General features: G+C 38.0%; 1 protein-coding gene across 1 annotated transcript in view; it reads left to right on the forward strand.

The window, feature by feature from the left end:
- FAM120A (family with sequence similarity 120 member A) overlaps nt 1-24,192 on the forward strand; it is an 87,907-nt gene that overhangs the window by 43,052 nt on the left and 20,663 nt on the right. The window contains exons 4-10 of the mRNA XM_058165615.1: nt 14,656-14,784; nt 15,089-15,185; nt 16,572-16,669; nt 16,794-17,074; nt 19,616-19,703; nt 21,415-21,639; nt 22,499-22,673. Coding sequence (XP_058021598.1) covers nt 14,656-14,784; nt 15,089-15,185; nt 16,572-16,669; nt 16,794-17,074; nt 19,616-19,703; nt 21,415-21,639; nt 22,499-22,673 — 1,093 coding nt within the window. The remainder of the gene's footprint in view (nt 1-14,655; nt 14,785-15,088; nt 15,186-16,571; nt 16,670-16,793; nt 17,075-19,615; nt 19,704-21,414; nt 21,640-22,498; nt 22,674-24,192) is intronic.

Genomic DNA, 24,192 nt, shown 5'->3' on the forward strand with positions numbered 1-24,192 from the left:
ACTTTCTTTTTTCACCAAACGGGGCTGGCCTGATTGATTTTAGTATGGGGGTTTTAGTGGGTTTTAATAGGGTTTTACTAAGGTTTTAGTTTTGATAAATTTTAGCTAATATTTTAAGTATACAGCGATTGAATCAGTTTTTTAAACTTGATATTTTATTTTAATTTGTTAAGATTCTTGTCGTTTTATTGGCTGTACACCGCCCTGAGTCTTCGGAGAAGGGCGGTATAAAAATATGAATTTATTTTATTTATCAAATCAAATTTGAATGAATGAATGAATGAATGAATGAATGAATGAATTAAAACTTACATTAAAACAATTTCAATATAAAAATAATATTGCTGTGCCTTAATTTTTAAAGTATTTTTATGAATGTCATAATGGGTAAAACACTCACTTTTCAATATTCTGTGTCTTAAAATCTGATTTGGGACATACTTCAAGCAGGCAAGATTTGTATTTAAGGGCACATACAATACAATCCTTGAGAAGTCTACAAAAAGTTTTAATTGTAATCCTAAATTTAATATGCTTGTTTTGAAAATGGGTAAAATGTTTTCTAGGAAGAGAGCATATATAATTTATGACATTAGGCAATAGAAATAATCTATTAAAGCTGTACCTTAGAAAACCAGAAAGATTGCCTCTTTTTATTTAATTATAAATTTATTGGTCACTTGGCAATAATTTTATTTTGAGCAGTTTAACAAAATAAAAAACACTGCACTAAAAATGTAATATTAACAACTATGGAAAATCAAAACTATATTTATTGCAGGCCTGGAACACTAGAATGACTCTTGCTTGTCATTAAAATAATGATTATTGGGGCGGGGCCAGCTGTCAAAGAGAAAGGTTGTGCAAGATGGCTCTCTGGTTTAGAGAGCTGCTTTTATAGCTGCTTCCAACTGCACGGCAGACTTTTCAGAATCCCAGTTTTTTGGAGGGGGACCGAAAGAAAGAGGTGTCCTGTGGAGCGGTTCTTGATGGCAGTTGGAACTGGGAGCAGTAGGAATAGCCTTGGAGAAGCCGGTCGGGAGAAGGAGATGGCCCACAATGGCGGCAATGAAGAAATGACAGCTGACAGCTTGGCAAAGATCAGTGATGAAATAGCGGGACAATAGTGAGACAGACCTGGTGAAATTTGATCCTGGCATCTTCTTGTGAGTGATCCGGGGTGAGAGCATCCCAGTGGATTTCTGAAAAGGTAAGAGGAGAAAAGGGGCCCCAGGAAGAAGAAGGGAAGAAAGTTCATTCCCTGTGATATAGCGGTGAAAGACAAGTTTGGGCATAGAAGGATTTACTGCAACATGATAGACCTTATTAGCTGAGAAAGGAAAAAGACCAAGGGTGGTTTTCTTTGTTTACTTTGTTTTCAAAAGACCTTATAATAAGAAACTAGAACAACTGAAAGTTGGAAAGTAAAAGTGCTGACAAATTGGAGGAGGTTGACATCTTGAATGAGGATTGAATGCTGAGTAACAGAATGAGACAAGGGAGATACCTACTGGCCAAGAAGAAAATAGTCACAGAGGAAAAAAAGGATACTTTAAATATATAAATCGGGATAAAAGAAAGAAAAAGAACTTTGCTCCAGAACTTTGCTTCAGAAAGAAGAAAAACTGTGGGTTAATATTTATTCGTCTAAGAAAATAAATTCAGTAGTCACATAAGAATTTGTTGACTTAAAGGATGGAAAGAAGCAATACACAAATAAGAATTTGACTGCACAATGAGCGTAAGAAACTGTCTATACTTGGTGATTTTTTGTACAGTGATTATACATATATAGAGAAGATTAACTGCAAACTAGACATTAGATGTTATATTAAGAATTAACTATTATTAGTTTTATTATTAATATTATAGTGACTTTACAACTTATCTCTATCAATTTATTCCTGCTATTGATTGCTGTAATAGGCGATTCAGAACTATATCTTGATATAAGTATTCCAAACTTACAAGCCATTCAATTACTTTTGTTAATAGTGTTTTATATTTAGCAATATCTGTTATAGTACATATTATATGATTTAGTTCTAGAAAATTTGATATATTTTGTACTTAATTTATTAATATATATAAAACATAAACTGTGTGGCGAGTAGGCACAGAATAGAATATTTGATAGTCTGGGTGTACTGGAGGGAACTTCCAGGACTGCAAATAAGTGGGAGAGTTGGTTTAAAACAGTGTTCAAGATGACAGGTATTCATAATTTAACGAGAATTGGTACAGGAAGGAGTCAGGCAACCCAAACTACAACAATTGAATTAAGCCCAGCAGGACAGAAGTCTATAGAAGAGATGATGCAATGAGAAAGATCAAATTCATTTAAGGACTTGCAACTAATGTTATAATCAATGCAGGATGTAATGTTGAAAAATCATGAAGACCTGAAAAAGATAGGAGAAGTGAGGAGTGATACTGGAGAACTCAAAGAAAAGATGGAATTGATGGATGGGAAATTCAAATGTTTTCAACAAAAAATTATGAAGAATGAACAAAAACTACAAGAGATGGAGGAGAGAACGGGAAAGGAGGAAAAGAGAGTAGATTAAATGGATGAAAGACTGGTACAAGCAAATAAAGAATTTGAAAGCCCACTACCTACACTTCCAAAACATGAGAGAAGAAAAAGGCAAGTGTCTGCCAGAAATGCTGGCAGACCTACTAGCAAGAGCTTTAGGAATTGGAAAAGAAGAGATGGTCAATGAGATGGACGAAATTTACAGGATTCACACTAATTATGTGAGAAGGCATAATTTATCCAAAGACGTTCACATCAGATTTGTTAAGAAATCAGTTCAGGACGAGATATTACACAGAACTAGAGATGACCCATTAGAATATCGTGGAAGACAATTAGTAGTACTTAAGTATGTGCCTAGAAGGTGAGAGATTTAAGAAGCTTTAATTGCAATAATACAAGAGCTACCAATAGATTTAAACTTAATGTTAACCGCTTTAATCTAGATTGCAGAAAATATGACTTCTGTAACAGAATCATCAGTGCTTGGAATACTTTACCTGACTCTGTGGTCTCTTCCCATAATCCTAAAAGCTTTAACCAAAAACTTTCTACTATTGACCTCACCCCATTCCTAAGAGGATCATAAGGGGCGTGCATAAGAGCACAAACGTGCCTTCCGTTCCTGTCCTATTGTTTGTCTTTTCTTCTTCCTATATATATATATGCTTATACTTCCTAATATTTACTCATATATATGTTTATATACTACATAATCTTTTTGTATGATACTTACATATATTGTTGTGACTAAATAAATAAATAAGGCCTTATCAACACTTAACTTCCAAATTGACAAGACAAAATATCAATTTTAGAAGATTGACCTGGGAAGGAAGTATGGTGTCATGGCAAGAAAAAAGATTCAGATTGGACATGATAGATAAAGCAGAAGAGTTCCACAGACAAAACTTTGGCAGTGAGGAAGAGTTAGAAGAAAGAGACATAAGAGAAGAAGGTGAAACAAGAATACAAGCAATAGAAACAAAAGAACCCCAAACTAGAGAGAAGGAAAATGGGAGAGGAGAAAAAGCAGATAATGGAAAACATGATGAAGGTAGACTCAAAGAATTTAAAGAGGCTAGCTAGACCAATAAGGGCGACAAGATCTAGATATAGGTAGAGACTCACAGGAAAAAATAGCGATTCTATGTCTAAATGTCAATGGTTTAAACTCCCCATGAATGAGGGAAAAAATTCTTAATAAACTTAACAAGATGAATTTGAACATAATAATACTACAAGAAACACATATAAAAAGGCAGCATCAATATTTATTAAATTACCCTAAGTTAGGGAATATGTTTGAATCACTACCTCAACAGAAGAGGGGGGAATTGTGATATATATTAAGGAAGAAATTTCAGCAAAACAAATCTACAAAGATGAGGAGGGTAGAATATTAATAATGGAAGTAATTCTGAACAAAAAAAGTGGTTCTTGTGGGAATTTACAACCCGAATGAGGGGCAAAAACAATTTTATAAGAAGCTATACAATATTATTGGAGAAATAGAAAATGATAATATTTATATTGGGTGACTTCGATGCAATAGAGATTTAGACCACAGAAGTGATAAAAAAAGGAAAGGAATCAGAATACTACGGAATACCTTTTTTAAAATGGCAGAGGAACTGAGCTTCAGGATAGTTGGAGAGATAGAAATCCGGGGGGGGGGGGAGTACACATACTATTCAAGTCAACATCTATCGTGGTCTAGAATCGATATGGTTTGGTTGTCAACAGAATTAAATTTGGAAGTTAAAGAAATTATAATTGATACAAATTGTTGGGCAAACCACAATCCTATTAAAATTAAATTATTTAATGGGTCTGCTTGCCGGATTTGTTATCATGCGGACATTTTCAGCGGCTGACCTTCTTGCCCTGCGAGATTCCCCTCTCTCGCAGGTTTGGCCCTCTACATTATTGAGGGCCCACCTTGAGGACGGGTTTTGGAACCCCGAGAGGTGGCATGCCAAAAATAGGAGGCTTAGGGGATATTGTTAGAGGTATTTAATGAAGTTTTGCAAAATGCAAAGATCAAAAAATGCAAAGATCCCAGCTTCATGGAGAGAAGCAATGATTACATTGATTCCCAAAGAAAATTTGGATCTGACACTTATCAAAAATTATAGGCCCATATCACCATTGAATTCAGATTACAAAATTTTTATGATTATAATGGCCGAAAAGAAATTTTTGGAAGAATTTATTCATATTGATCAGAATGGATTTTTGCCCAAAAGGCAAATAAGAAATAATGTTAGAACCATTTTAGATATTTTAGAGTACTACGAGATACACAATGAGAAGCAAATGGTATTAATATTTGCCGACGCACAAAAAGCATTTGACAATGTTAAATGGGAGTTTATGTTGAACCAGCTATGTTATATGGAATTTGGTGTGAATTTCATAAATATGTATAGAGCAATTTATTCTAAACAGGAAGCTAAAGTAGTAATTAATTGTGAAACAACTAAAAATTTCCAAATTCAAAAAGGCACAAGACAAGGTTGTCCACTATTGCCGCTATTGTTTATACTATCATTAGAAATTTTGACCAGAATAATTCAGGAAGACTAACAAATTAAAGGGTTAGAAATTAAGAAAGAATTTTTTAAGGTATAGGCTTTCGCAGATGATGCTGTCTTTATTATAGAAGAGCCCCTACAGTCTAATGGAAGTACTGGAAGAATATGGGGAAGTCAGAGGCTTGAAGATAAATAAGGATAAAACGAACATGCTAGTAAAAAATATGACCAAATTGTAAGAAAAGGAATTGGCTGAAAAAATAAACATTCAGACAACAAAAAAAATAAGGTATCTAGGAATTCAAATGACTGCAAGATACCGTATATACTCGAGTATAAGCCGAGTTTTTCAGCACGTTTTTTGTGCTGAAAAACGTCCCCTCGGCTTATACTCGGGTCTATACAGCTTATACTCGAGTTTTGTTTTTTTTTAAGCCCCTCGGCTTATACTCGAGTATATACGGCTTATACTCGAGTTTTTTTTCTTTTCTTTTTTTCACATTTTACCGGCGCAAACTTGGCGGGCTTTTGCATTAGCGCGGGGGAGCCCTGCCGGTGCAGTGAGAGGGCGGGGCGGGGGAGCCGCCAGCCTTCTCAGCTGAGGGAGGGAGGGTTTCCCCAACCGGTAGGTGCCTCATTTCCCACCCTCGGCTTATACTCGAGTCCCCAGTTTACCCCAGTTTTTGGGGTAAAATTGGGGACCTCGGCTTATACTCGGATCGGCTTATATTCGAGTATATACGGTATATTACATTCAAAGGGGACAAGTACAACAAATTAATTGAACAAATTTAAATGGATTTAGATAGGTGGAAAAACTTGCAACTTTCCTTTGTGGGAAGAATTGCAACAATCAAGATAAATGTTTTACCGAAAATATTCTTTTTATTTCAATGTATACCAATTGGATTAAAAAAGAATTTTTTTACAAATTTGAACAAAATTATATTGAAATTCATTTGGCAAAGTAAAAAACCAAGAATTAAACTAAAATTATTACAGGATGCTAAAGAAAGAGGGGGATTTGGCCTTCCAGACTAGGAAAAATATTATCAAGCAGTAACTCTTGTATGGGTGAGTGATTGGATACATCTAAAAAATAGGAGGTTGCTAACGCTGGAAGGCCATGATATGCAGATAGGGTGGCATGCTATTCTCTGGGAAGAGAATACAAGGTTCACCAGTACTTCCAGAAGCACGTCATTAGACGGGCACTCTTAGACGTTTGGATTAAAATTAAGCAATGTACTTATATGGAAATTCCGAATTGGATATCGACATTGGAGATGTTCACACACCCAAATTTTATTAAGTCAGGAAGAGTTATTACATACAAAGATTTTTTAAATGAAAGAGGAGAGTTGAAATCCAGGAAAAATTTAAATGAGGAAAGAATTGAACTTGAATGGTGGGCATATGTCCAAGTACAATGAAAATACATGAAGGACAAAAAAGAATGGGGCATAAAAACAGAGCTAACAGAATTAGATAAAATAGAGGAGAAGGCAATAAGGAAAATATATAATTATTTATTGGGACAGGATACGTTAGAAGAACAAGTAAAGGAAACTGTTAATTTGGAATAAACATTTTGGCTATAGCATTGATTTAGAAAATTGGCAGGATCTATGGGAAAGAAACAAAAAACTACTTTAGCTACTACATATAAAGAAAATTTATATTAGATGTTCTATAGTTGACATCGCCCACCCACAAGATTAGCAAAAATAAGCAAAAAACATTTGTCGACGTGTTGAAAATGTGAGGCAGTGCCGAGGACTTATTACCACATGTGGGAATGCCCAAAAGCCACAAAATTTTGGTACCAGATAAGACAATGGCTAGAAGAGATACTAACGCAAACTATAAAAGCAAAACCGGAATTCTTTGTACTGGGCATTATAGAGGGCAAATACAACAAGAGTACAATTTACTTAATATTCTAACAGCAGCAAAGATTGGCTTTTGCACAAAATGAAAAAACAAAGAGACCCCCACAGAAGAAGAATTGTTAACTAAAATATTAATTTGTGCGGAAATGGACAGACTGACCCTGGAACTTGAAGATAAGAAGGAATCAGAGTATTATGAAATCTGGAACAAATTTTATTATTGGCTGGACAGGAGGAGGAATGCTGGGATAAAGGAATATTGACGAGTTAAATGTTTAGAAGTTTTTTTTCTATTCTTTTATGTACACTGAGAGCATATGCACCAAGACAAATACCTTGTGTGTCCAATCACACTTGACCAATAAAAAAAGTCTATTCTATGTTAATTTTCTATGTTAGATACAATTGATTTGGATATCGATGTAACCTGCATAGATGAAAGAATATATATTTGAAATGTGATAATTAGTGTAAACTTATATAGAGATAAGGTGGTGTATCAATTATAAGGTAAAATATGATGAAAATGTTTAAACAAGATATGTTACACTATGTCCACTGTTTTTAATTTTGTATTGTTAATAAAAAACTTTTTTAAAAAATAATAATGATTATCTAGATGCCTGTAAGAATTCTGTCTCCTTAGTTACCACCCACCACACCTCATTCAATGTAGAGTCCTCCAGTAATGATGTTTTACAATATATTTCTACTGTTTTATATCTGAAAACTTTAAAAAGTTTAGATGCATTACCTTTATTTTACAGTAACTTAAAAATTGTTGACTGATAGGGACATCTTAAAAGACAGTTTGGATACAAAATAGCAATTTGTATATATAATTTACATCATTTCCAGAATCTTAAGTATAATGGTTGCTTTTTCTGATCAATTCCCCAGAGTTTAATAAAATTATCAGATAAGCATTGGAGTTGTTAGGTTAAAATTTCGAATCATAGTTTCACATTTTTGCAGCCATTACTATAAAAGGCTGTTATTAGCATGCAAGTAAGATTTTTTATTAGGTAAAATAATATCCAACTGAAAGAAAACAGTAGTAATTTCAAGTTTTGGATTATCAAATGTACGTGTATGTGTGTGTGTGTTTCTGTTTGTGATTACTTACTTTGGCACATAGTGATCTGTAAAAATTTTTTTAAAATATTTTAAAAATTAAAAATTTATAATACAATCCTATAAATGTCTGCTCACTAAGTTCAGTGAAACCTTTTACTCTACCAGGTAACTGTATAGGAATGCAGCCTTACGATTCTATTTTTTCCTGTTTTTGAATAATAAAAATTATGTAATATAAAATTACTATATTAACAAAAATTAATTAAGTTTTGGTCAAAATTACTAAATTGTACAAAAGTGTGCATGTGTATACATGTAAGAATTATGTTATACCCCATTGTCTCTCTGAAAGTGTTGAAAACATTTTATGAATTTTGGTATTTAAAGTTTAACGTTTATAAATAATGTGAGTGTCTATCAATTTTAAATCCAAGTTTTTGATTAGGTAATTAATATATTTCCTGATCAACTATGCATATTCTAGTTGCTAAAATCAGTTTAAACGTTTGTTGGAAATGAAATAATAGAATTTAAGAATATGTACTAAAATCTTTGGTCACCTATATGTAGGAACTGTAGAAGTAGATCTGCTTTGATTTGCCTTATATTGATTTGAAACTATTAAACAAAATCACTTATCTGTAATTACACACTGGTTAAAGCGAGACAGTTGTTTTGTAGGAAACATGCATAAAATCCAACTCTATAGTATCCAGAACTTTAAAAAGCAGATAGTAGAAAAATAGCATTTCTGTCAGAGGCAAGGAAAAGTTGTCTTGGAAAGTTATTATTTAAAAATGTAAAGATGAAGATTGTAAGTCAGATAAAAGGAAACGTTCATTTACATGTTCAGAGATTTTACAAATTCTATGGCATTGTACTATAGTACAATGAAGTCTTAATAAATCAGCTAGGGAGACTACTGTTAGTAATGCAGGTAGTCCTTGATTTAACAACCAATTGTTCAGCAATTGTTTGAAATTATCATGGTGCTGAAAAAAACCATCTTAACAACCTGTGCCCAAGGCAGTATACAAGATGGCTGAAAGGGCAGAGATGAGGAGTAGGGGAGATAGGGAGCTGGAGGCAGGGCTTCTATTTCTTCTATTTATTTATTTATTTATTTATTTATTTATCTATCTATCTATCTATCTATCTATCTATCTATCTATCTATCTATCTATCTATCTATCTATCTATCTATCTATCTATCTATCTATCTATCTATCTATCTATCTATCTATCTATCTAATGCATTGGCCGCCCATCAGGCAAGGCTAAGAGGGACCAAGTCAAAAACGGATGGGTGTTCACTTAACTACCTACAAATCTGAGTTAACAGCTACAAACAGAAGAGCCAGAATTGCCCTCAGAAATCAGTGCAGTCATGTGACATCTTGCTTTATGACTGCACCAGTTTACAACAGAAGTTCCTGTTCCAATTGTGGTCATGAGCCGACAGGACTACCTGTACATTTTATGTGGCTTATTGTTACAATTACCGTATATACTCGAGTATAAGCCGAGTTTTTCAGCACGTTTTTTGTGCTGAAAAGCGCCCCCTCGGCTTATACTCGAGTCTACGTCTTGATGTACTTCGGGAACCCCGCACAGGAGACGCCAAAGAGGCGGCGAGATCGTCCGGCGGGATTTGCCCAAGGCTGAGCAGTTCGCCGCGCGGACCTGAGCCAAGCCGGTCGCAGTCCAGCCGAACGGTGAAAGCGACATGCCGAGCGCCGCTCCGCTTTCACCGTTCGGCTGGACTGGGACCGGCTTGCTCGGGTCGCAGTAACTCCGCCAGGCTGTGCGCGAAGAAACCATTTAAAAGCCCGCCAGGCTTTCTTTCTTCTCCTCCGTGCTTCAAGTTGGGCTTTTAAATGGTTTCTTGGCGGCACAGCCTGGCGGGAGTTACTGCGGACCGAGCCAAGCGATCGCAGTCAGCGAGCGGTGAAAGCGACATGCCGGCGCCGCTCCGCTTTCACCGTTCGGCTGGACTGCGACCGCTTGGCTCGGGTCCGCAGTAACTCCGCCAGGCTGTGCCGAAGAAACCATTTAAAAGCCCGCCAGGGCTTTCTTTCTTCTCCTCCGTGCTTCAGAAGTTGGGCTTTTAAATGGTTTCTTGGCACAGCCTGGCGGAGTTACTGCGGACCCGAGCCAAGCCGGTCGCAGTCAGCCGAGCGGTGAAAGCGGAGCGGCGCTCGGCATGTCGCTTTCACCGCTCGGCTGGACTGCGACCGCTTGCTCGGGTCCGCAGTAACTCCGCCAGGCTGTGCCGCGAAGAAACCATTTAAAAGCCCGCCAGGGCTTTCTTTCTTCTCCCTCCGTGCTTCAGAAGTTGGGCTTTTAAATGGTTTCTTTGCGGCACAGCCTGGCGGGAGTTACTGCGGACCCGAGCCAAGCGGTCGCAGTCAGCGAGCGGTGAAAGCGAGCGGCGCCGCATGTCGCTTTCACCGTTCGGCTGGACTGCGACCGGCTTGCTCGGGTCGCAGTAACTCCGCCAGGCTGTGCGCGAAGAAACCATTTAAAAGCCCGCCAGGCTTTCTTTCTTCTCCTCCGTGCTTCAAGTTGGGCTTTTAAATGGTTTCTTCGGCACAGCCTGGCGGGAGTTACTGCGACCCGAGCCAAGCCGGTCGCAGTCCAGCCGAACGGTGAAAGCGAGCGGCGCCGCATGTCGCTTTCACCGTTCGGCTGGACTGCGACCGGCTTGCTCGGGTCCGCAGTAACTCCGCCAGGCTGTGCCGCGAAGAAACCATTTAAAAGCCCAACTTCTGAAGCACGGAGGAGAAGAAAGCCCTGGCGGGCTTTTAAATGGTTTCTTCGCGCACAGCCTGGCGGAGTTACTGCGACCCGAGCCAAGCGGTCGCAGTCCAGCGAGCGGTGAAAGCGGAGTGGCGCCGGCATGTCGCCACCGCTCGCTGGACTGCGACCGCTTGGCTCGGTCCCGCGCGGGCGGGGAGCCGACTTTGGCCCTTTAGCAAGGAGGAAGGTGGGAGGAAGCGGAGCTGCCGGCTGTGGCGCCCGCTGAGCCGCCGCCGCCGCCTGGAAGAGGAGGAGGTGACCTTCACGCTGGAGAGGGTGGGGATGGGGGTTGAGGGGCGTGCAAGAGGAGCGAGCGTGGAGGAAGAGGAGGAGGCGACGGCCCGCCGACAGCGCGGCTTCTAAGATCAGCCCACGCTCCGAAGAGGGAAAGGGAGCGAGTGGGTGGGTGGCTGGGACGAGACCCCCACCACAAACACACACACAGCCGGTCGGACGGCGCGGTTCCTTTCTCTGCTCTCTCTCGCTCTGCGTCAAGGCGCTGGAAGGGGGCGGAGAGCCAAACAGCAGCAGGGGCAGCCGGCGCCGCCGCTTCCTCCTCCTCCTCCTCCTTTCGTGGCGGGCTGCTTCCAAGTCTGGAAATCTGTTTTGGGAAGTGGTGGTGCAGCGCGGCAGTTCAGCCCTGTCGGCCGGGGGAAGGAGGCGGTGGATCGGATTCTCGCGCCACACCGAAGTCGGCTGGAAAGCTTGCTGCTTCTTTTTTGCTTCTCTCCCCCCCCCACCCCTCTTTTCGGCTCTCTTGCAACGTTGCTGCAGCTCCTCGGCTCCTTTTCCCGGCGCCCCAGAAGGCTCGAGCCTCTGCTGCCGATTGAATACTAAAATAAAATAAAAGCGGAGAAGAACGGGGCGCCGCTTTTGGTGTCCAGCGTCCCTGTCGCCGCCCGGCAGGACGCGTTTAAAAAGGCGGGGAGTTGAAAAGAGGCTGCCTCTTGGGGTTACCTCAACATCCATTCCAGAGCCGCTAAAAGAGCGGCTGCTTGGCCCGCCCTGGTTGGGGAACGGGCACAAAAAAAGGGTCCCTGGTGACCCAGAATTCATCCTAGCCCCATTGACTGGCCCCTTTGACTCGATAGGATTTAGCTGACGGGATTGTTAAACAGCGCTCGCACCTTTCTTCTGGGAGAGAAGTCACTCTAATAAATATTGGGAGGTGTTTTCAAGGAAACATAGGGGTCCACCTTCTGCCCACAAGAAATGTAGGGAAATGCCACCATTCCCAGCCTTCTGAGCACATCAGCTTATCCTGGCAGAGGATGAGGAAAGTCGCATTTCAAAGCCTTTGGAAATCACCAGCTTGGAAAAAGCTAAATTATGTAGGGCTATTCAGCTACAACTTCGTGTTTAGGTTTTGTCTTTTGAAGCGAGATAATGATAGCTAGCTAGCTAGCTAATTAGATAGATAGATAGATAGATAGATAGATAGATAGATAGATAGATAGATAGATAGATAGATAGATAGATAGATAGATTAGAAAGAAAACAGAACAAAAAAACAGAATAATAGAGTTGGAAGGGACCTTGGAGGTCTTCTAGTCTAACCCCTGCTTACGCAGGAAACCTTATACCACTTCAAATGCTTATCCAATATCTTCTTAAAACTTCCAGTGTTAGAGCATTCACAACTTCTGGAGGCAAGTTGTTCCACTGGTTAATTGTTCTAACTGTCAGGAAATTTCTCCTTAGTTCTAGGTTGCTTCTCTCCTTGATTAGTTTCCACCCATGCTTCTTGTCCTGCCCTCAGGTGCTTTGGAGAATAGTTTGATTCCCCTTCTTTGTGGCAGCCCTGAGATATTGGAATGTTCCTATCATGTCACCCCTAAACTAGACATACCCAGTTCACATGCCCGTGAGACGTCTTGCTTGCATGTCACACACACGCACCGCTCGCTGGGAAAAAAAAGGATGGAAGGAAGGAAGGAAGGAAGGATGGATTGATGGATGGGCGACCGCTTTGAGCGCAACCCTTCTCCCGCAACTAAGGGGGTCAATGTTTTCCCCAATCCTAGGGTGTGGGAAACAGTCATTCTTTCTTCCCCTAGTCTCTCCCGAGATCGCACTGCAGCGCCCATCATCCCCAGCCGGCAATCTGAGCTCGTGCCATCGATGTGGTCCTTGAACTTCCCCTCCTTGTTTCTAACCCAGCCTAGGATGGCGGCGTGGAGGGTATGGTGGTGGTAAAGCGACCAGGAGAAAGCTTTCGCTCTTTTGAGAGGTCCTCTTGGAAGGCTGCCTTGGAAAGGGAAAGTGGGAGGGGCAGAGATTTCTCCTCAAAGGTCCCCTTGGAAGGCTGGGTTGGAAAGGGAAAGTGGGAGGGGCAGAGATTTCTTCCTCTCGGGTCCCCTTGGAAGGCTGGGTTGGAAAGGGAAAGTGGGAGGGGCAGAGATTTCTTCCTCGGGTCCTTCTAGAGTCCTTGAGAAACTGATATCATACAAGGTTAATAAATTATACTCCTCCTCCTCATTGATGAGTTTTCATCCTGAAATTGATTGAAACATTGTACCATCATATGCTGCCATAGTATAGTGTTAACAACATCTGTAAAGATGATATATGAGCATGACACTAAGTTTTTCTATATTTCCCCTTTATTGAAAAACTTCCATCATGCTTCTTTCTGAAAACAAAGGTCATTATAATATACCTCATTATATATTTGATTTGATGATATTTCAGTTAATAAATACCATTTAAGGTGTTAAGCTTCCTTTCTTTTCAGCAGCAAAGTGAATTACAACTTTAAAGAACTTTATTACTTTATATTCATTTATTTTAAGTATAGATTTTAGATTTTTAAACAAATATGTTTAGAGCTTTTATATCTTTCAAGTTATTCAAATTATCCCTCAGCAGGTATATAATGGCATCCAATTCCAATATCATGTTGGGGCTTTTGAGCAAGGGAGGAGGAACGCGAGCACCACCTTTCGCGCTGGCATTCCGGGATTTCCCTTTGTTTAGAGCTGGGAATCCTCCTTCCCCCTTTTGCACTTTTATTGTTTTTCGTTCAAATAAATATTCATGTTATTTTACTTGGCTCTATCTTTATTTTTTACATTGACCAGTAGCTGCCTCATTTCCCACCCTCGGCTTATACTCGAGTCAATAGTTTTTCCCAGTTTTTTGTGGTAAAATTAGGTGCCTCGGCTTATATTCGGGTCGGCTTATACTCGAGTATATACGGTATATTTTTGGCTATAGAAATTAGATGTTCCCTTTCCCACCCATTTTTGTGTCTCCTCTTTATATAAAAAAGTAGCTTTTAATAGGTCTTCATAGTTGGCTGAACTTAAAACATATTTAAATATTAATGTGCTCTCTGTGTATTTTAACTCCATTTTAAATGAATTAACTTTAAACAAGATACTGTATAATTGAAATGTTAAAATCATTTTTTAAGCATTGATTTTATCTGGTTTGCAAACTTTCATAATACTCTTTTTCCATTAACTTTCTTCTTGCTCATTGCCATCAAGTTTTAAATTGTGGCTCCACTTGATTATGCTCACATATCCCTTATGGAAATACTTCAGTAGCTGCCACTTAATTACCAAATTACTACTATGAATATAGAAACATGCTTCAAATCTGCCAAATCAAAAGAATAGCAACAATATAATTTGCTCTTGTTTTAAAAAAATATTGCAGAGGTATCTCACATGATTTATTTATTATTTTTTAAAGTTGTCAATAGAATTCCTTGTTAGCATATTTTACAGTGGAATTTAATTCAAACCCCATTACTTATTGTAAATGTGAGTGGGAGTAGGGCAGTTCTAACATATGTTTGTGTTTCTAGGTACGAGCACACCAGTTAGTTTTACCACCTTGCGATGTAGTGATCAAAGCTGTAGCTGACTATGTCCGTAATATTCAAGACACCTCTGATTTGGATGCCATAGCTAAAGATGTTTTTCAACATTCACAGGTAAAAAAAAAAAAAAGAACAAAAGTTCATGGCTGTATAGTTCTTAAAGAGTATATTGTGGTACTTGTGAATTGCATTGCATGAATATGGCTTTTATTTTAACTTGTGTTTTATTATTCTCTTTGTAAGAATTGCTAAAGATGGTCAGAACTTAGAATAATTTTTGCTTACTACTTGTCCATGAAAGAAACCGTTAGGTTAACAGATTGCCTTTATACAGTTGCAAAAAGTTTATAACTGTATAGTAATGCTGGTTCATTTGTGTATTTAATTTTAATAAAAGTTAATTTTAACATTCTTTTAGTCTAGAACGGATGACAAAGTTAAAAGATTTAAGAGAGCAGTTGCATATTATTCAGCAACTAATAAGCCTATGCCATTTCATCCACCACATTACCTAGGTAAGTTCTTATACTCATGTAAGATATTGATTGATTTTGGTTAAAAATGAACTGTTTCTTCAAGATGGCAATTTGCAAATGTATTAGAACCTCAATCTCTAGTGATCAGTCTGAAATTGAGAAATACTATCTTATGACATGTAAAATAATAGAGAAGGTATAGGTTGTACCACACTAATTCTGTCAACTAATTGACCATTACTAATATTTTAAATGTAGCAATAGTGTGAAATACAGTATGTTTTATTTGAAGTGTATGTATGAAAAAGACATATGGGCCTCATTGGTCAGTGTAGTACCTCAACACAAAGGTTAACTTTGTTTTGAAAGAAAGACAAACAATTTTACATAGACTCAGAATGAAATCTCTTACTAATCAAGACAGGTAAATTTTATTCCATATAATCGTGAAAATCTAAAGCTAGAGCTTTTACTATTAATTGCATTAGTAGAATAGGTTTTTCTAAAAAAAATAGAAGCACAAAACTAGAGCAAATGAGTAAATGTCAGTCTTCATTGGTTGATGATGTTACTTCAGTTAACAATTCAAATTGTAGTCACTGAGACTTATTCTGTAGTAGATATTATGACACTTGTCTTCCTATTTCACAATAGTCTGATTATTCTGAGATTTATTTATTTAGTGTATTCTGAGTTAAGTCATATTGACAAAGGATGCAATGTTGGTTTGGATTGTCTTCTGTATCTGAAACTGAAGACTGGAAGAGCAGTCTGTTTATGTTCTGTAGAATAAGATCTATTTTCCCAACTTTAGTGGGCTAGTTAAAAGCAACAACATCAGTAGCTATACAAATAGTGCTTGATCACAGTATGTAAAGAAGATAGTCTTCATGTACTTTATTCTTTGTTGTTTTAAATCTTGATTTCTGACCCATAAGAGAACTCAAGAGAGTTATGAATTGTTTATGGCTATAATAAACTGCCTACATTTTACATTTTTATTTCTGCTTCTAGTTCAAAAAAACAGAATCAGATGCAGTACTTGTACACTGCACTTCTTTTCTATTGGAAAAAAAGAAGAAGCAAACACTAGAGACTAAAATGGTGGGACTGGATCTATTATGTAAATAGAAAAGGAGAGCGTTTTAGAAAGAACATGAGATTGTCAGAAAACTGGCAGTCAGCATAGAAAATCTCTACTGAAAGAGGCAAAAATGAAACAGAAATTGACAAAAGCTCTGAAATTTGAAGTAGACAAAAATAAATTTCACTTTAATAAATCAGATCAGAATTAAAAACATAAAATGGAAGCCTAACACCATGACTTAGATCTTTTGTTTTCATATTAAATAATCATCCAGATTTACATTGGATTGCACTTCATGAAAGAGGGAAAAAACCCTTTTTGTTTCCTCCCCTAAACAGGCAGACCAAATCACTTGGGAATGCCGGGTATAATGCCACCATATGTGTCTCCTCAGATGCTTAACATTCCACAGTCTGCCCTGCAAGCAAAGCAAGCGGCAAGTACATCCCCCCCCCCCTTCTGCTAATCCTTCTGCTGTTGGAACCCATGATGCATGTATTTGCGTGTGGGCAATATGCACAACTTTAAGAAAACATGGCCTAATTTATACTTTCTTTTAGGCCCAGCCTATCTCTAGTCATGGTAACGCCCAGGGTCAGGGCCCATATCCCTATAGTCTGTCAGAACCTGCCATCACGTTGGACACAAGTGGAAAAAATCTTTCTGAGCAGAATTACAGCAACATTCCTCATGAAGGAAAACATACTCCATTATATGAACGATCCTCTCCAATAAACCCAGCTCAGAGTGGGAGCCCGAATCATGTTGATTCAACATACTTTCCTGCCTCTTCTACGTCATCTTCCTCAGATAATGATGAAGGCAGCGGAGGTGCTGTGAAGTAAGTACGACAAAAGGCAGCAGGATTGGCTAAAACAACCTGCTGTTGGCCTCAAATTTGTTAAGATGGATCCAGATCTGGGCAAATAACTGTTTGGTGGAAGATTTTCCAGCTGTCTCCTCAGCAGGTCTTCAGCATGAAAAATATTTAAGAGTAGAAGAGGGATCTTTGGGGAATGGTATGAGCTGTAAAATTTGATGAAGATAGAGTGGGAATTCTTTAATTAAGGGATCTTTGACGTGTGCCCTTTTGCTTGAAAGAGAGTTTTGAAGATCATGCTCTGGTTGGTAAGATGAGATAAAGTGAGGAAGATCACATTGTGCCCATCGGTTTCTGTAGGATCCCTCTGATCTATTGTCTCCATTCTTCTTCTTGTTTGAATATTAGGCTATATTTATGCTAACGATTTTACTTATGAAGATATTTTTTAATTAAGAAAAGGAGGAGATTTTTGAAAATGGCATTTTCCTAGTTGCCTCAGCAAAATATTTTACACTGGTTCTATTTCTGAAAAATTATATAATATTTGTGAAATATTTTGTATATTTTAAAATAATATTTTGCTCTTAACCATTTGAAGTGTCAAAAGCTTTAAACTTTAACATAAATAATATTAAACTAAAGCCTTCAGAAGAATAATGATGACATAACCATAGTTTGCTCTGTACTAATAAAAATAAGTTAATCAGTCAATCAGAATAGAGCTGGAAGAGACGTTGGAGGTCTTCTAGTCCAACCCTCCTGCTCAAGCAGGAATCCCTATATCATTTCAGACAGGTGGCTTTCCAGTCTTTCCTTAAAAGCCTCCAGTGATGGACCTCCTCAACATCTGAAGGCAAGCTGTTCCAACTGGTTAATTGTTCTCATGGTTAGGAAGTTTCTCTTTAATTTCAGGTTGCTTCTCTCCTTGATTAGTTTCCATCCATTGTTTCTGGCTTTTACTAATAAAGTTAGTAACAAATAACGTTCATGAATTGTCTCAGGCGCATATGTTGACATATATAGGTTCAGCAAAAGGGGAGAAATCCATTCTAATGCTTTTTATTTTCATTCATAATTTGGGTGCAAATGTGACTTCTTAAACTATTTTTGTTTTTTGTTTCTTTAATTCTTTATAGATATTTAAATCCATCCCTTTCCATATTCTCAAAGTGCTTTATTGAAAATTAATATGACATAAACAAATCATGCAAATATGCAGATGCAGCCACTCTAAAACAAGCATATTTAAATCAGTTAAAATTTTTAAAAGGACTTACCTAGCGTCATGACATCAGCTTGAGTGCAAAATACCAAGAATGGTCACTGAAAATGCTATTTCACCTGCTGGCTGAAAATCCAGTATAGGTAATCCTTGATTTACAACCACAATTAGAACAGGAATTTGTGTCACAAAGCAATGTGATCATAATGTGATCACATGAACGTATTGCTTAGTGACAGCAGTTCTTGCAGTCCTAGTTGCTGTTGTAATTCCAGACATACAGACCATTAAGCAGGAAATAGCAAGTCTCAGGTAAGGTGAGCAGGAGCACCATAGGGGTGAGGGAAGCTAGCTGGGATACTGTAGTACGATGGAAGCTCTGGGAGGCTGGGGAAAGAAGATGTTGAATCCGTGCCTGTGTTCCAGTGCAGCAAGGCTGGAAAAAGACTAGGTTGCTGCTTATGGGTTTCTTGGCACTCTGCAGCTCTTGAGCTCTCAGAACAGCCCCTGAACTGCAGCATAACATGAAGCCTAGCCCCAGCCTGATCCAGCAGTGTGGCCAAAGGAGCTTCTTGCCAGTCTTGCGCCATTTCCAGCCTAGACCCAGCTGTCTTACCACCTTGTACTCCAAGTGCCCTACTGCACTCCACTGCTCCAACTGACCTTTTGCCATTTCTTGCTTCTGCTGCTGATGAGATGTGCCTGGCTTCGCCCTTTATGAAGCAGCTGCTGGCTAAATAAAGGCCATCTTCCCCAGGTCCTGCAAGGAAACTACTGTGTAAGACCTAGGGAAGAAAGCCGCCTATGAAGGACCAGGCCAGGCATGCCTCATTAGCAGCTGCACAGCAAGAAGGCAGCAAACGTCAATTTAGGGTTGTAGGGCTGTGATGTGCAGGGTACAGATGGAGGGTAGTAGGAAGTGGGGGTAGTTAAACAGCCTCATTGACAAGCAACCAAATTTTTATCACCTGTGGTTGTTGCAGCAACCATAACTTGGAGACTAGTCATAAGTCCCTAGTTCAACACCATCATAACTTTGATCAGTCTCTGACTGAATGGTCATAGATGAAAGATTATCTGCAGAAAAAGAAGTCTCCTTCAATATGCAGCCACATATATTGAAGGAGAAGGAGAGAGGGAGAGCCCTTTTGGTTGCTCAGAATCAAGCTATCACAGTCCTTTCAAAGAGAATAACATGTTACTTTGACTTTATTCTGAAATAGTTGGAGTCAGCTTAGCACAAAATAAATGTGTGTTTTGCCTGGATGCTCTGTTATAGAGTCTTGCATTATAATCCTTTTATTTATGTGGGCTTTTTTTTCTCTCTCTCTCTTCAGTCATGTTGGTGGAAACAAATTGAACTGGGAAAAAATAGGAACTCAGTCAGAAAATCAAGCATGTGGGGATCCAGGACACCAATCAAAGGTAGTGTTTTGAGCAATATTAAATTTGTGTATATGTTTTAATGATTATTTGGTTGATGGTAGAGGACACGGAATTACCTAGAAGATGCACCCATCATTTTTCCTGGATGATACAAATTGGGATCCATCCACTGACCAGTGAAGCAATGTTTTCGCTTCCTTCTGTACAAGAAAAAATAATCTTCTCTGACTGCTATTTGACTAGTGGTGCAGAGCAGAAGAAAAGTAGTCTCTAGTGTCCATGAATGCTTAGAAGTCTGAGCAAGTTGTAACCTAAAATGGCCAATGAAGTAGTTTTATTAATGTGATAGTTCTATGCTTATTGGTGTAGAACTCGGTAGTGTTATATATAGCATGCATAAAGGTAAAGGTAAAGGTTCCCCTCGCACATATGTGCTAGTCGTTGTCGACTCTAGGGGGTGATGCTCATCTCTGTTTCAAAGCCGCTGTCCGAAGATGTCTCTGCGGTCATGTGGCCGGCATAAAAAAAGGAAGGCACAGTCTATTATCTAGAAAGGTTGTGGGAACCTGACCATGATTCACATATACACATCTCTGTTTCAAAGCCGCTGTCCGAAGATGTCTCTGCGGTCATGTGGCCGGCATGACTCAATGCCAAAGGTGCACGGAAGGCTGTTACCTTCCCACCAAAGGTGGTCCCTATTTTTTCTACTTGCATTTTTACGTGCTTTCGAAACTGCTAGGTTGGCAGAAGCTGGGACAATTAACAGGAGCTCACCTCGTTACATGGCAGCACTAGGATTCGAACCGCCGAGCTGCCGACCTTTTGATCGACAAGCTCAACGTCCTAGCCCCTGAGCCACCACGTCCCCATAGCATGCATAGTCACTGGCAATTACACTGTCCTAAATGAGAGAGGAGGCACCCGGCTTTAATTTTTCTTTTCTCTTCTCTCATATATGCACCAAGACAAATTCCTTGTGTGTCCAATCACACTTGGCCAATAAAAATTCTATTCTATTCTATTCTATTCTATTCTATTCTATTCTATTCTATTCTATTCTATTCTATATCCTTCTTCCTCCTCAAGTGTATATTGTAATAGTTCGAACTGATAACTTTAAATCTAGTGTTGAAAAATATGCAGTGCGTAATGCAAAAATGTGCACAAATACCAAAAAAAGAAGTGCTGATCTCACCTTACACAATGGGTTGTCAAGGCTTTTAGCATTTGTCTAACATCAAGATTTCCACCATTGGCAGGGGAGCTGCCATCCCTACTTCTCTAATCCATAAATTACTTCAGTCAGTAGAAAAATGTATCACTTCTTAAAAATTAATATAAAGAATGCAGAATAAAAGCAATAGTGCTTGATATAAAAACGGCAATACAAGTTTTATCAAAATATTGATTTTGAAAAAATATTAAAAGATTAGGAACTTTATTTCTAAACAAGCCTTTTATAAAAAATAAAAAGAAATTCAAACTGTTTGAACTATGTTCAAGATATATTGTTCATGAATATTATACAATTATAGAAGAACGAAGTCATTATCAAGACACGGTCACTTCATTCTCAGCTTAACCTCTTCTATACTGTAAAATTGAATTGGGTTGCTTGTTCTATTTTCTGTAAATATGTTGCAAATGTAATTGAATATACATACAGCCTTCTGGATCTTTACGATTTCACAATATTCTCATTGTAAAAATGTTCCCGTTTCAAAAATAACTTTATTGTATATTGTAGGTGGAAGGTTCCTCTACTGTTTCTTCAGGGAATCAGGCAGCTGAAGTTAAAGGGAACCAAACCAGTAGTGCACAAATCCCATGTCTGTTGTCAATGCCCACCAGGAACCATATGGATATTACCACTCCTCCATTACCTCCTGTAGCACCCGAAGTATTAAGAGTAGCAGAACACAGACACAAAAAAGGATTAATGTATCCCTACATATTTCATATCCTAACCAAGGTAAGATTTTCTGGCAAGAATTCAAAGAGATTAATGTTATCTCTTGCTTTTAGTTCATATCTGAGAGAAAATTTGATTTAGTAGAATGAACACTATATTAGTTCACATTTATTCACTTTACTCAGTACTTTTTAAAAGAACTTCCTTTGAAAGTGTACTTTACAAGATCAATCCTATTTCTAGTTCAATGCCAATTGTCTTAATGGATGAATATATAAGAAGTATTTGTACAAAACAAATTTTGTGTTAGGTTGTTTTAAGTCTTCAGTTTTCATTCAGAACAAATCTCAAAGCTCTCCAGTTTTATCTAATCTAAAATGTGTTATTTCACATATTTTTAAATTTTGCCCATATCATATCTTACTTACATACTACTGTGTTACTTAGTGATACTCTTTGGAATCATATTCCTATCAAATAAGATCTAAAATTTTAATATATTTGAAAACAGTGGCTTTATAGATTTAGATTTTAGAAATATAGCTAAATTATAAATATACATTTATATGCAAATAAGACATGAAATGAAGTAAACCAAATAGAAATTAAAAGGGCAGTGGCTGGGGTATTAAAGTTATTTTGTAAATACTAAAGCAGAGGTCTTCAAACTTGGCAGCTTTAAGACTTGTGAACTTCAGCTCCCAGAATTCTCCAGCCAGCATAGCATAGCTGGCTGGAGAATTCTGGGTGTTGAAGTCCACAAGTCTCAAAGCTGCCAAGTTTGAAGATCTCTGTACTAAAGGAACCAAATTTGTATGTCATATAATTATTTTCTGAAAGTTGTAAATCTTTCAGCGGGTAAGATACCATGCCATAAATAAGATCCCTGAAAGCTGCTCATCATTTTGTTCATCTACAGGGTGAAATTAAAATTGCAGTTTCTATTGAAGATGAAGCAAACAAAGACCTGCCTCCTGCTGCTCTTCTTTATAGGCCAGTTCGTCAGTATGTTTATGGAGTCCTGTTTAGTTTGGCAGAAAGCAGAAAAAAAACAGAAAGGCTTGCTTTTAGAAAGAACAGATTTCCTCCGGAATGTATGTATTTGTCTTTTATTATAATGGTGAAATCACTTGAAACATCACTAATCTATTCTTTGCCTCAGTTATGCTGTAGAATAAACTGTGATTTAAATTTGCAAATATAAAAAAGCTATGATTTGCCAAAGTAATTCATTTTTCAGTTGCTCAGCATTTTTGTACCTATAGTGCAGGGGAATTTGGGAATGTGAAGCAATGTTTAAACAGCAGGTAGCACATCAAGGTTTGGAAATCAGCATTTTGAATCATGCTCTGGGCAAATTAGAAGCACTACAATATTTTTAATTAATAAAACACAGTAAACATCACACTGGATTGGTTGCAATTGCTGAATATTCATCAGGAGTTTGCATAGGTTGTCCATAGCCAGGAAGATATAGCATTTAAAATTAGTTATATTTTTCTAAATCTTTCAAATTAAAATAATGAAAGTTACATTTTAGTAGTTTCAAGTAAGCACACCATGAAATCATAGAACCGTCCAATCAAGAGAAGTGTTTTGCTTTTTTAAATGTCTTATATGATACTACATTCAAATTTATAAATTTATACCTGTATTGATTTTATTTTTAACTGGAATGAAGCTCTTGGATGTGTATATAGCCCCCATTAGATATAATTTACTAGATTTGTTATAGGATTTCCTAAAATAAATGTAACTGTTCTGAAAAAAATTCTGATAATATTTCAGTTACACAAGGAACTATTAATTCCATCCCTATGCTGGACAGGAACAAACCACTTCATTGTATAATGGGAGAGTGATAGAATTAAGCCACTCGTTGGAAAAAGATAAGTGTTATTAATGGCAGGAGGAGCGGAGGTTAACACAGGTCCATCCATCAAAATTTATTTTAAGCAAATCTGGCAAAATCATGTCTTTAGCTGGACTTTTGCCACTTTTCAAATGAAAATTTTGGGGGGTTCGCTTGTTTTAATTTCTGGCTGTGAGATCAGGGGTCAGTCAGGGTAAAGAAGCAGATAAAGAACTGCCAAGAGAATCCATACCAAAAGGAGCATTGAATAGGTTGCCAAAATATTTTGTCCAGGGCTCTGAAGGGATTAAATCATTAAAGCATGGAGCTAGGTTTATCTGAAGAGAGAAACAAGATGCCAGAATAGATGATCACGCTTATTTGTTACTGCTCATTGGGCCCTTGTCCCATTCACTAATGAATAAATTTGCTCTTCTTCTCTCTGATGTTTTCTGTAACCTTTTTTTTTTAGTAAAAGAAAAAGGTCCATGAGAGAGTAGATCATTATAGAACTGGGCATTTCTATAAACTGAAGTTAGCATAGCTTTGGCTTGAACTCAGTCCTTACCAAACCAAGCTTTCTGCTTAACAGAGCAATAATGGGTTGGAGTTTAATTGGATTTTAAATGGTCTTGAACTAAAACAGTAATTTTTTGAAGAGTGACAAAAATGTCATGAATATCACTGGTTGTGTCAATAACCATTCTTTTGAATAGAAAAAATAGGCAGAAAGGTTTTACACCTTCCTTTCATCAAACTAG

The sequence above is a fragment of the Ahaetulla prasina genome, chromosome 2 (assembly GCF_028640845.1).
Source record: "Ahaetulla prasina isolate Xishuangbanna chromosome 2, ASM2864084v1, whole genome shotgun sequence".
Lineage (NCBI taxonomy): Eukaryota > Metazoa > Chordata > Lepidosauria > Squamata > Colubridae > Ahaetulla > Ahaetulla prasina.